Consider the following 11,199-nt stretch of genomic DNA (forward strand, 5'->3'; position numbering starts at 1 on the left):
CAGGGTGAAGACTAAAATTGGATTGGTCTCTGGGGAGCAATTGTCTGGGATTCACTCTTGGGGTCATGTAAGATTAAGTGTTTCTGGGGTGCCTGGGTGGTTCTGTCAGTTAAACGTCCACCTCTTGATTTTGGCTCAGGTCAAGATCTCAAGGTTTGTGAGATCGAGCCATGCATCCGGCTTCATGCTCACAGTGGGGAGGAGATTCCTTGGGATTCTCTGTCTCTCTCTGCCCCTCCAACCCCTCAAAATGAATAAATAAACTTTTTATTTATTTTTATTATTATTTTTTTTTATTAAAGAGTGTTTCCTTCTATTTTGTACCCTAGGTACCTCACTCACCTCACCCTAGTGCTGGCTTTGGTAGATAGCTTCTGCAATGGCTGCCAGTGGTCCCACCTTGTGGTATTCATGCCCTTGTGTAATCTGCTGCTCTTGTGTGTGGACTGAACCTAGTGACTTGTTTCTAATGTGTAGAATATAGCAAAGGTGATGGGATGTCACTTCCAAGAGTAGGTTATAAAAGACTGTGACTTCCATCTTCTACCCCCTCTCATGCTCTTTTGCTTTTTAACTCTGATGAAACAAGTTGCCATTTGTGACTTATTGTGGCTTATTGCCATTTCTGCCTTATTGAGAGACCTATGTGGCAGGGAACTGAGGGGAGCCTCTAGACCATAGCCAGTGGATCCTTCCCTGGTTGAATCTTGACATAAGACCACAACCTCAGCTGACACCTTGACTGTAATCTTTGGGATACCCTGAACCAGAAGCCCCAACTAAGTCTTGCCCAGATTCCTGACCACAGAAACTGAGAGGGTAAATCTTGTTGAAGTCACCGTGTTTTAGTATAATTTTTTTTATTCAGTAGTAACTAATACAGTGCATAAAGATCGTGGTGGTGGTGGAGTGATGGTTGCTGAACCTGAAGAGCAACATAAACAAGGAAAAGAGAGAAGGTACTGAGGACACACTGAACCCAGTATCATGTGTTTAAGCAGTTTGAACCAGGATAGTTCTTCCTACAGGGGTTGCTTCCTTTTCTTCTTCCTCACCTCCTCCAAGTCTTTGCTGCCCTAAAAAATAGCTGGACAGTTGCTTAATCAACGCTGACTGCTAAACGTTGAAATTTCTTCTATTGAATCTCCAAGATTATTGCCGTCACCACCTCCTTGTCTATCGTGAACTCCTTCCCTGAAATTTGCTATGGTTCCTAATAAGGAGGTCTGTACTTAACAGTGATAGATAATATCTTCATCCAGCAGCCATAGCCACTAGAATATAAAAAAAGTAAAATGTCTGACATTGCAAGGATGTGGAGCAACGTGAACTTTTATAATTGCTAGTGGGAATGCAAAATGGGATGATCACTTGGGAAAACACTCTGACAGTAGTGTATAGAGTTAAATCTAAATCTACCATACGACCCAGTAATCATACTTCTGGATATCTATCCAAGAGAAATAAAAACTTATGTGTACACGAAAGCTTATATTATTTTTTTTTTTGAGAGAGAGAGAGAGAAAGAAAGAGTGCAAGCAGGGGAGGGGCAGAGAGAGAGGGAGACAGAATCCGAAGCAGATTCCGGGCTCTGAGCTGTCAGCACAGAGCCCGATGTGGGACTCGAACCCACCAACCTATGAGATCATGACCTGAGCCGAAGTCAGATGCTTAAACTGAGCCACCCAGGTGCTCCTATATTAAAATATTTATAGCAGTTTTATTTGTAATAGTCCAAAGCTAGAAACAATCCAAATGTTCATCAACTAGTGAATAGATAAGCAGACTGTGGTGTTACAGATTATCCTCTGTTCCCCTTTGTCTGTCTTTCTCAGGATTCTCTCAATGAGCGCCTTTCATCTAGCACCATAATCGGTCATATTCCTCATAGGCCTTTGGGGTGGGGCTCAACTGGGAGGGCATTATTTTCTCAGAAGGGAGAGCCAGTAAGTGGGGCCTTCTGCACTGACTTAGATTTGTCCTTTTTTTATGGGCCTGGGACATTCACTTACCAATTAGCTCTTAGAAGCCTCTATTGGAAACAAGGTGCTTCTGAGATTTTTGACACCAGGGCTGCTGCTCAGAATCCTAAGTGGCCTCCTTAATATTCTGCATCACTAGCAAAGGCTTACACAGCAAATATTCATGCCCATCAAAAAAAAAAAAGTCTAAGATAAAAGTGCATGCATAACATAACACTTAGAGTTGTTGAATCACTATGTTGTACACCTGAAACTAATGTAACGTTGTGCGTCAACCATACTTCAATTTTAAAAAGTGCATGCAAGAAGTTCATCGGGATAAAAGGCCCATTTTGGAAGCAGTGGGAAAGCTAGTATAGGTCAAGTTAAATCTATCACGTACTTCAGTCCCTTAAAGAGGGCTACCCTATAGCTCACTATAGTTTCATTTATTTTTCTTCTTTTAAGCCTATCTAATGATTCTTAGAACTGGAAAGCTACATGGAATACATGAGTCAGGGCCAGGATTTGCAGAGGTCAAGCAACTTCTTTATTCTTTATGAATGGTTGCAGAGAGAACATCATCATCATCATCGAGATTATTTTTTTCTTTCTTCTAATGGTACAGCATCTTCCTTCCAGATCACTGTCAGCATATCCCTCGTCAAACAAGTCTATAATTCCATCTCAAGCAACTCCTTTTACAGGCATGACAAAGTCATTGGCTGATTTAAATGAGGGAGGGGGGTTGAACATTTAGCATAAAGATGAAGTAAAGGCATTTTTAAATTTTTTACTTTATGTGAGCACTGGTGTCTAACTTTCCAGACAGAAAAAAAAATCACTAGTGATGAAAATAACAATTCAATGTAACTCATATAACACTGTACCACTGTATGTTGTTTTGATTCATTGTTATCTCCTTTTTGTTTTTGTTTTGTTTTGCTTATTTGTCTGGTCTTGGGTGCTCGCTTAAAACCAGTGAGGCCACGGAAAGGTTAGACTTGAGACCCGTTCTTTGGGGGCTCTTTCTCGTTCTGCTGAGAGTGTTTCTTCAGCTGCCAGGAAAAGATGCGTGCACGAATTCTTTTGCCTGTGTCATGATCAACTCCAGCTCCGTAGATGAACCCAGCTGTGGCAAGTTGATAAGTCCAAGTTTCAAGATGACACAAAGGGATTGAGTCAGGCAAGACCCAGAAGATTTGGGGCCAAATTAAATGTTACTGCTCGATGGGAAAGAAGAGAGGAAGGAGGATATGGAAATACACAGCCCAGTTTCTGCTGAGATGATAGGCTCTGGAAACCCACCCCGCATGCTCACTGTTAACTCAGTACTGGTTTGTGTATTTTCCGAATCTGCAGTGGGTGGCTTCAGCAGTCACCCGGGGACCGGGCACCCGGCGCCCTGTGATGACTTTTCCCTCTCACGGTTCTTGGGATTTCTCTGGAAGGTTCTAATTCAAAGGCAGCTTTTATTTGGAAAGCTTCAGAAGTCATTTCACTCTACACATTATATGAGGAGTAAAAGGCTTGTTTACGTTTAGCTCCACTGCTCTTAAACCCTTGTTCTTGCTGGTAAAATTTATGTGAGTGGGAGGGAGATTATTCCTAGGTATGGGGTTTGTGTTAGAAGTTACTTTTTTTTTCCATTCTCATTCACCAAATAGGTACTGAGCACCCACTAGATGTCGGGGTACATGGGCAAAGCACCTGTTTCAGAGCTTGTGCAAAACCTCAGTTTCTGAGGTAGCCAAGCCCTGCACTTTTAGCCCTGCGTTGAACCACAGGTAGTGCTGACGGCCCTGTTCTTGTCATGGCTGAAGGCTTCTGGGAGATGGATCTTTGGGGAGCTACCTTAGCTGAGGCTCTCTTGGTTGAATCTCTAAGCACAGCAGCACAAGCCAAAGCTTCCTGTTGAGTAATGTGGCCTAAGGGGAGAGAAATGAGAGAAAGTTCAAAGTCAACAATCTTACAAAACAAATAAGCAAACAACCTTGCAAATGTTTATGAATCCATAAAATTTCCTCTACTCTGCACGGTAGAAACCATTGTGTTTAACACACCCAGGTTGTAGGATCTTTGAAGACAGGCAGTGTACTTCTCTTCTTTTGCATTGCTCATTCAGTTAAGTTAAAAAATACATGGTCATTGATCAACATGACAAATCAGTTGGGGAGGGACTTGGGCCATGAGTCATCTGAGCCTGACCTGTGTATCTTCATTTTCAAAATTTTCCTCAAGCCAGAAACTGATATATTGAATCTCTGTCAGTGTTTTTAGAGTGTAGGCTGCAGACCAGCCACGACACAATCATCAGGCTGAGGCCACATTTAATAACGCTTTTTTGAAAATTCAGATTTCTGGCTCTATGCCAAAGACTTTCCTAATCAGAAACTCAGAGAGTTAGGTCTGGAAATCTGCATTTTGATATCTCACGCAGGTAGATCTTATGCGCACTAAACACTGAATGTCTCTGCTCGGGTTTCCTTGGCCTCTATGCAATTTTACTCTACGAACAAAGCTAGTAGATGATGCTTCTGCAAGACTTCAGGCAATCCTGAGCAGGCTGCATTGAGCTTTGCCACTTACCGGTCACATGATCCTGGCCAAGTGATTTAACTTATTCACCTCTCAATTTTCCTTTCTGCAAAATGTGGGTTATAAAAGCACCTACCTTTTGGATGGAGGTGACTGAGTTTCAAGTAAGACAACATTTGCAAAGTGCTCAGAACTGTCCCTGGCAGATAGGAAGGCCTGATAACAGATACCTATTGTTAATGTTCTTGTTATTCAACCATTTGCAAAAACCGTGTCTTTTATGCAAACGCAGGAACAACAATATAAGGTTGATGTGCTAATGTTAAGTGAGCTGCTTAGAAAAAGAAAGCTCTTCCAGTGACAGAGGCCAGCTGGAGACCCAAGTCATTTGCTAGAAGAAAAGAGACTCAACGACAGTCACATCTTTCACAAGGTTGTTGCTTAAAGTCTGTGAAGATCTTTTGCAACCATCATTTCATTTGTGCTTCATAAAATCCCATGAGGTTGCTAGAAGAAGAGAGATGTCAGAGCATGGGCGTGAAAATGCATGATCTGTGCAGGCGACGGCCCTGATATTCACTCTAAGACTTGAGCAAGTTGTATAATGTGTCTGAGCTGCAGTTCCCCACTGCTGTGAACTGGGGAGAAAATGTATAATATATAATATTACATATTATATGTGTAGAGCTCCTAGCACAAGGTCTCTAGCGTGGGAAATGCTCACGAAATGTAACTGTTATTGTTGTGAGTAAACCAAGCCTCTGAATTCACACATCCAGCAAGCGGCTGACCTGTGGTTTGAGCCTAGACCATCTGCCTAAGCCCATTGCCATCTCTACTAGATCAAGTGCCTGTAAATCTCAGACAGTTGTTGACATTTTATGGCAATCCATACTCTGATTTCTTGAAGCCCTCTTAATTTACCCATAAAGCCTTGCTTAGGATTGTCAGGGATAATCATTTTTAAACATGGCCTGCCAGCCATGTTATAAAATAGCACACTGGCAGAGGAGGCCATTCTACTTGAATTATTTATCTGGAAACTTGACTTCCGGCTGCAGCACGCGAGTCCCTCCCTAAGGTGCCTGGTTTGGGTCAGGTAGTTAAAACTCACCAAGCAGCTGCTGGTGCCGAAGGCTGTGAATATAGCGGTTCTGCAGGGCCTCCCACTGGGGCCTGGAATTGTAAATCCTCATGATGCTGTAAAAATAGCGCTGCTGCCCTTGGGTTAGGTCCTGTCGGAGCAGAGCAGGTGATTTTGATGAGTTGGTGGAATTCTCTAGGACTACGAGTGTGACGTATTCAAAGCTGACTTCTTTTGGAAATAAGATATATATATGTATACATATGTATGTATAACAATTTTATGTGTGTGTGTGTGTATATATACAAATTGTGTGTATATATATGTATACACACACACGTATATATATATATATATATATACATATATATATATATACACACACACACACACACACATACATGTAACAATTGGAAAACAACAATTGGGTAGTTTCTTCCCCTAGTTTATTTAAACAACTTCCACTGGCCTGTGTGATAGTAAAAATGGATAAGCAAACATTCTAGGTTAAGTAAGTAGGTCAAGGTATTGGGCTGAGAGAGATCTAAGGATTTCTAACATCTTATAATTTTATTTATCTATTATGATCCTTCTTGGAGAAGGTAGGCCATGAGAATCTACACAGGGCCTGACATAGACCCGGCTTCTGAATGGGGTCAAGAGAACTTCCCACCAAGAGTTGTCAGTAAGCAGGGGGAGATAGCTGGATGAGTGGATGGGTAATGTGATAAAGGTTCAGCATTATTTAGTTAAAAGGTGCTATGAACACAGAGGAGGAAAATAAACTCTGTGCAAGGCTTTCTAAATGAGTTGACCAAAACATCGGAGTCTTAGGGTGAGGAGAAATTCCCCCAAAGAACCAGAATACCGGTTCTCAAAGGGCATTGGCATCACCTGGGAACTTGCTAGAAATGCAAATTCTCAGGCTCCACCCTAGATCTACAGAAGCCTAAACTCTGGGGAGTGGGACCCAGAACTCTGGGTTTTAACAAGCCCTCTGGGTGATTCTGACACAAGCACACTAAAATTTGAGAACCACTGTGCTGGAAGAAAAAGAAAGGCTAATTAGTGGGAGAAAGTGGTACAGATTTCCAATGGGGCACAAAATATCTGGATATATTGGGAAGCAGACTTTTTTTTTTTCTTCAAGCAAAATATAGAGTCTGAGCTGGGAAAGGCTTAGAGGTAGGCAGGGGAAGGTCATAAAAGCCTTATAGATGTAATGTTCCGACTCAAATCTTAAAAGTAATACTTAAAAAAAGTTTAAAGATTATCTTTTATATGAGGAGCCATTGAAGGTCTTTATTTAAGTCCGTGATTCTCAAAGGGAGTGATTTTGACCATTGAGGACATTTGACAATGTGTAAAGACATTTTTGGTTGTCATAAATGGTGAAAGGGAGGATGTATGGTACTGGCAGTCAGTAGGTAGGAGCCAGGAGTGCTGCTGAACATCCCACAGTGCACGAGACAGCCTCCCGGTCCCTCGTAACAAAGAATTATCCAACCCCAAATGTCATCCTTTCATGTGACCAGATTTTGCAGCTGGCCCTGCTGTGGAGGATGAGCTTCTGGGAAGACAGACCATTGGTAGGGAGAGCATTTAGAAGGATGACCTCTAGGGCAAGCAAGGAGCAAGAAGGGCTGGGACTACAGTTTCTGTTATATACCTCATCTATCATCAATGCTTATCGTATGTAGATGGGGAGACTGAGATAGTGGCATCAGCATTCTAGAAAAATCAAAGAACAAGAAGTTCACCGTAGGCTAAAAAATTCAAAACAATGACAGAATTTTCAAAGCAAGTTGTTAACCATTGTAATGAAAACTAAATTTAAGTGAATCAAATGTAAAAGTAAAGTGACTTTCATCTGTTAGAAATTTGGTGTGGAGGGGTGCCTGGGTAGCTCAGTGGGTTAAGAGTCTGACTCTTGATTTCAGCTGAGGTCACGATGTCACCCTTCATGAGTTCGAGCCCTGCACTGAGCTCTGTGCCAACAGTGCTGAATTCTCTCTCTCCCTCTCTCTGCCCCTCCCCTGCTCGCTCACTCTCTCTCTCTCTCTCTCTCTCTCTCTCCCTCCCTCCCTCCCTCACTCAAAAATAAGTAAATAAACTTAAAAAAAATGGTATGGAGTTGAAGCCTGTGTGTCAAATTTATTTTCTGGTGTCTAGAGACCTTAAGCTTGATATTGAAAATGTGTCCAGAGTGAAGGTAGCAAAGCCAAGTATTTCTCAATTTGAGACATCATTTCAACTTTACAGTTTGTGAATTAGATGTTTTAAAAGATAATATCTTTGAAGAAGATAATCGATTCTTAATTAAGCTTTTTCAAATGACAGACAACAATATAATATGAAAATAGCAAGCCAGTTTCAAAAGCAAAGCTCCAAAGGGCAATGGGAATAATCATTATAGAAGATAAAATCTTAGCAGTTATTGTTTTATTTCATGGTGGGGGGTGGGGGGGAATGCTATGTCCTTTCCTTAGCAGGGATCTGAGCTTCCTAAATAACAGTCTTAATATTCTTACCCTATTGCTTATCCTTCCTTCAGGCGATGGAAGAGAACTTAACTTTTGCAAAAAGTATTTATGAGAATGGCTTTAAATAACTTTGACTGAAAGGCACTAACATCGTTCTCTAGCAGGGAGCCATAACATGGTTGCTTCCCGCCACCGATTAGTGCTTTCGCAATGAAGACAAGACTGTCCACAGAGCTCCTAAAATGGGCTGGGTATAGGATCGGATCATCCAAGGGCTCATTTATTCACCACACAGGCCGTCAACGTGCACTGAGGGCCTTTGTCAGGCACGATGTTACCAAATACTGGGTAAACAAAGACATGAGAAAAAGTTCTCCAGCTTTGAAGGAGAGACCTACAAATTTTCTCCATTAGCGAATGATATGCTATACCTTCAGTAAAGAAGTCTCCAAGGCAGAGGAAGGGACGCGAATACAAGGAATCCGTGGAACATTCCCAAGTTTTTGCTGTCTTTTCCATTTTTCTCCCATTCTTTATCCTGTGCCTCCAGGGAACAACAAAGCATAGCATGAAATTGCATTTTGTTCAGCCTATTTTGGGACCTAAGTAAATAAGTAAGCAAGTAAGTAAATAAAGAAACAAATAAATAGATGTTATTTATGTCAAGGGATAAGAAGTTTTCTCACGTGTTTCCAAGTAATTGGATCTCACCAGACTGCTCAGTTCTGTACTTTTCCCTATTCCCACCTGCTATTTATGGAAGGACTTTTCTTTCTGCTTCATCTTGTGTGTGCAACATGTAGACTGGGGAACCACTCCCTGTCACAAGTTATTTCTTATAGTTATAAATAATAGTTATTACTTTATCTGACTTTAAAAGCAGTATATGTCATTTTTGAAAATTTATCCATGATCTAACTGTCCATAACTATTGGTGGCATTTGATTGATTTCCTATTATTCTTTCTTTTCTGTGTACATTTTGTATGGTTTTAGAAAAGGGAGATGATACTCTATATGTTGTGCACTTTCCCAGCTCATTGAATATCCCTTAAAAAAGCCTATAATTTTTAGTGGCAGTATAGTATTCCTTTACATTTTTCTCCGTTTCTTGCACATTTTGCAGTTTTCCGGCACTGCACTGTCCAAGAAACTATTAAACTTAGCTGTATTTCTTGCCAATTGCCTGACAAAATGAAGGAGCCGCAAAAAAAAAAAATGAGTAAGTCTTTTTTTTTCCTTTCCATATTGTTTAAGGTTTGGAATCTGAGATGTGTACAATAATAAAAAAAATTAATAATCAAGGAGTAATAGACATATTGGGGGCGCCTGGGTGGCGCAGTCGGTTAAGCGTCCGACTTCAGCCAGGTCACGATCTCGTGGTCCGTGGGTTCGAGCCCCGCGTCAGGCTCTGGGCTGATGGCTCAGAGCCTGGAGCCTGTTTCCGATTCTGTGTCTCCCTCTCTCTCTGCCCCTCCCCCGTTCATGCTCTGTCTCTCTCTGTCCCAAAAATAAATAAACGTTGAAAAAAAAATTAAAAAAAATGTTTAAAAAAAAAAAGGAGTAATAGACATATTGGAATAGGGTCGCCAAGGCATGGAGTGAGAACTCTAAGTGTTGTCTCCTCTGCTCATACCTTTGCCCTTGCCAACACCTACCCCCATCGGGTTGTTTGATTCACTGAGATCATGGTTATAGAAAGCTCTGCTTCATGCCAGTTCCTTCTCTCTCTCCTCTCCTTTATTATATGCTCATGCACATGCATACATAAAAGCACCCACATGTACACACGCTGAAGAAGTATTTCAACATGTGATAAATCTCTGCTTCTGAATTCATGAAGCTAAGGCTCCGATCTTCCTGAAGAGAAATTTATTAGGAAAACATCAGCCAACATCTCTGTGTGTCTTGTTTCCACGATATAAACTTATAAATTAAACTATAAATATTGTACTTAATACTGCCTTCCCTCAATGTGCACTTCAGAAACCACACTAACCAAGATAACTCTTTTAATATTCTCTGTGATAAAAGTTGACACTTTATCCTGTACTTAGATCTTCTCAGTATCCCTCCTCCCATTTTCCAGATCTGCAGAGCAGAGCATAAATATTCTTCAAAGCTAGAAAGATTTCTTCTTTCCTCAACTAGCATAAGGAAATGACTGACGATCTTTCTTGTGGCAACAATTCATGGGTGTTTTCTTGGGCTATTGCTAAGGAAATCCATCTTACCTAGTCAATTGGACTATACCTGATGAAGTTTGATTAGAATGCTTGGAAAATTCAAGGAGGGAAAATCTACCAAATAACTTCTGTCTGAAACAAAAAGATTGCTTCAAAGACTTACCCTGTATTATAAACTTCCCTCTTTTAAAAGCTGCTACTCCTATTCAGTGTAGTCTGCTTGCAAGGTCTCTTTCTTCATGGGATGGTGGCGGTCGAAATTCAGTCTGTTGATAAGTTGATATCTAGGCAACGTCATGTGATGAAACAAGGAGCTGGGGTGGGGGGGGGGTGGATGGATTTGGCTGCATGCCTTTCCCTGCTTCTGGGCAACATTCGACTGCACAGTTTATCTTTTTCCTTTGAAATTTTGTGTCTAATCAAGTGTCAACTTCTAAATCTACTACATCTGCATTATATGCAAACATGAGAAAAGAAAGTACATGGAGACAGAGAGGCTGAATATTAAAGGTCAAGAGATCCACCAGGGCAATGGGCCATTATATATTTCCCAGATTTGGAGTCAGTCCCCTCACCCACATTGTTCAGAATGAGGAAGAAACAGTTCCTAGATATAGACCTATGGGCGTGAATTTTACTGTGGTAACCTATGGAATTGTTCAAGACAGTACTCCTTTCTTAATTTTTGGAGGAGTAAGATATTCTCATTTTGGATCTTGGTTAGAGGCTGTGTATGATGATAATGAACCTGTGGCACAAGGATCTTGCCCACACTGATGTCATCAGCATAAGCCTCGCATTTTAACCTGACTCATGACAGCAATCTTACCCCTCCCTCTGGAGTAGCATTATTACTACAGACTTCCTTTTTTCCTTTTGAATCCTCCGTCTGAATGCCAGATTATCTGTAAAAATGAATAATTCCTAGGGAAAATGGAAGAAGAAATA

The 11,199-nt window shown here is 41.1% G+C and overlaps 1 protein-coding gene across 1 annotated transcript; it reads right to left on the reverse strand.

The window, feature by feature from the left end:
• Nucleotides 1-2,488: 2,488 nt before the first annotated feature.
• Nucleotides 2,489-10,515, reverse strand: FAM216B (family with sequence similarity 216 member B). The gene is made up of 4 exons (XM_043579489.1): nt 10,415-10,515; nt 8,498-8,610; nt 5,614-5,734; nt 2,489-3,889 (listed from the first exon to the last, which is right to left on the reverse strand). The coding sequence occupies exons 2-4, from the start codon at nt 8,594-8,596 to the stop codon at nt 3,696-3,698; spliced, it is 414 nt and encodes a 137-aa protein (XP_043435424.1). The 5' UTR covers nt 8,597-8,610; nt 10,415-10,515; the 3' UTR covers nt 2,489-3,695.
• Nucleotides 10,516-11,199: the final 684 nt, after the last annotated feature.

Source organism: Prionailurus bengalensis, chromosome A1 (assembly GCF_016509475.1).
Source record: "Prionailurus bengalensis isolate Pbe53 chromosome A1, Fcat_Pben_1.1_paternal_pri, whole genome shotgun sequence".
NCBI lineage: Eukaryota > Metazoa > Chordata > Mammalia > Carnivora > Felidae > Prionailurus > Prionailurus bengalensis.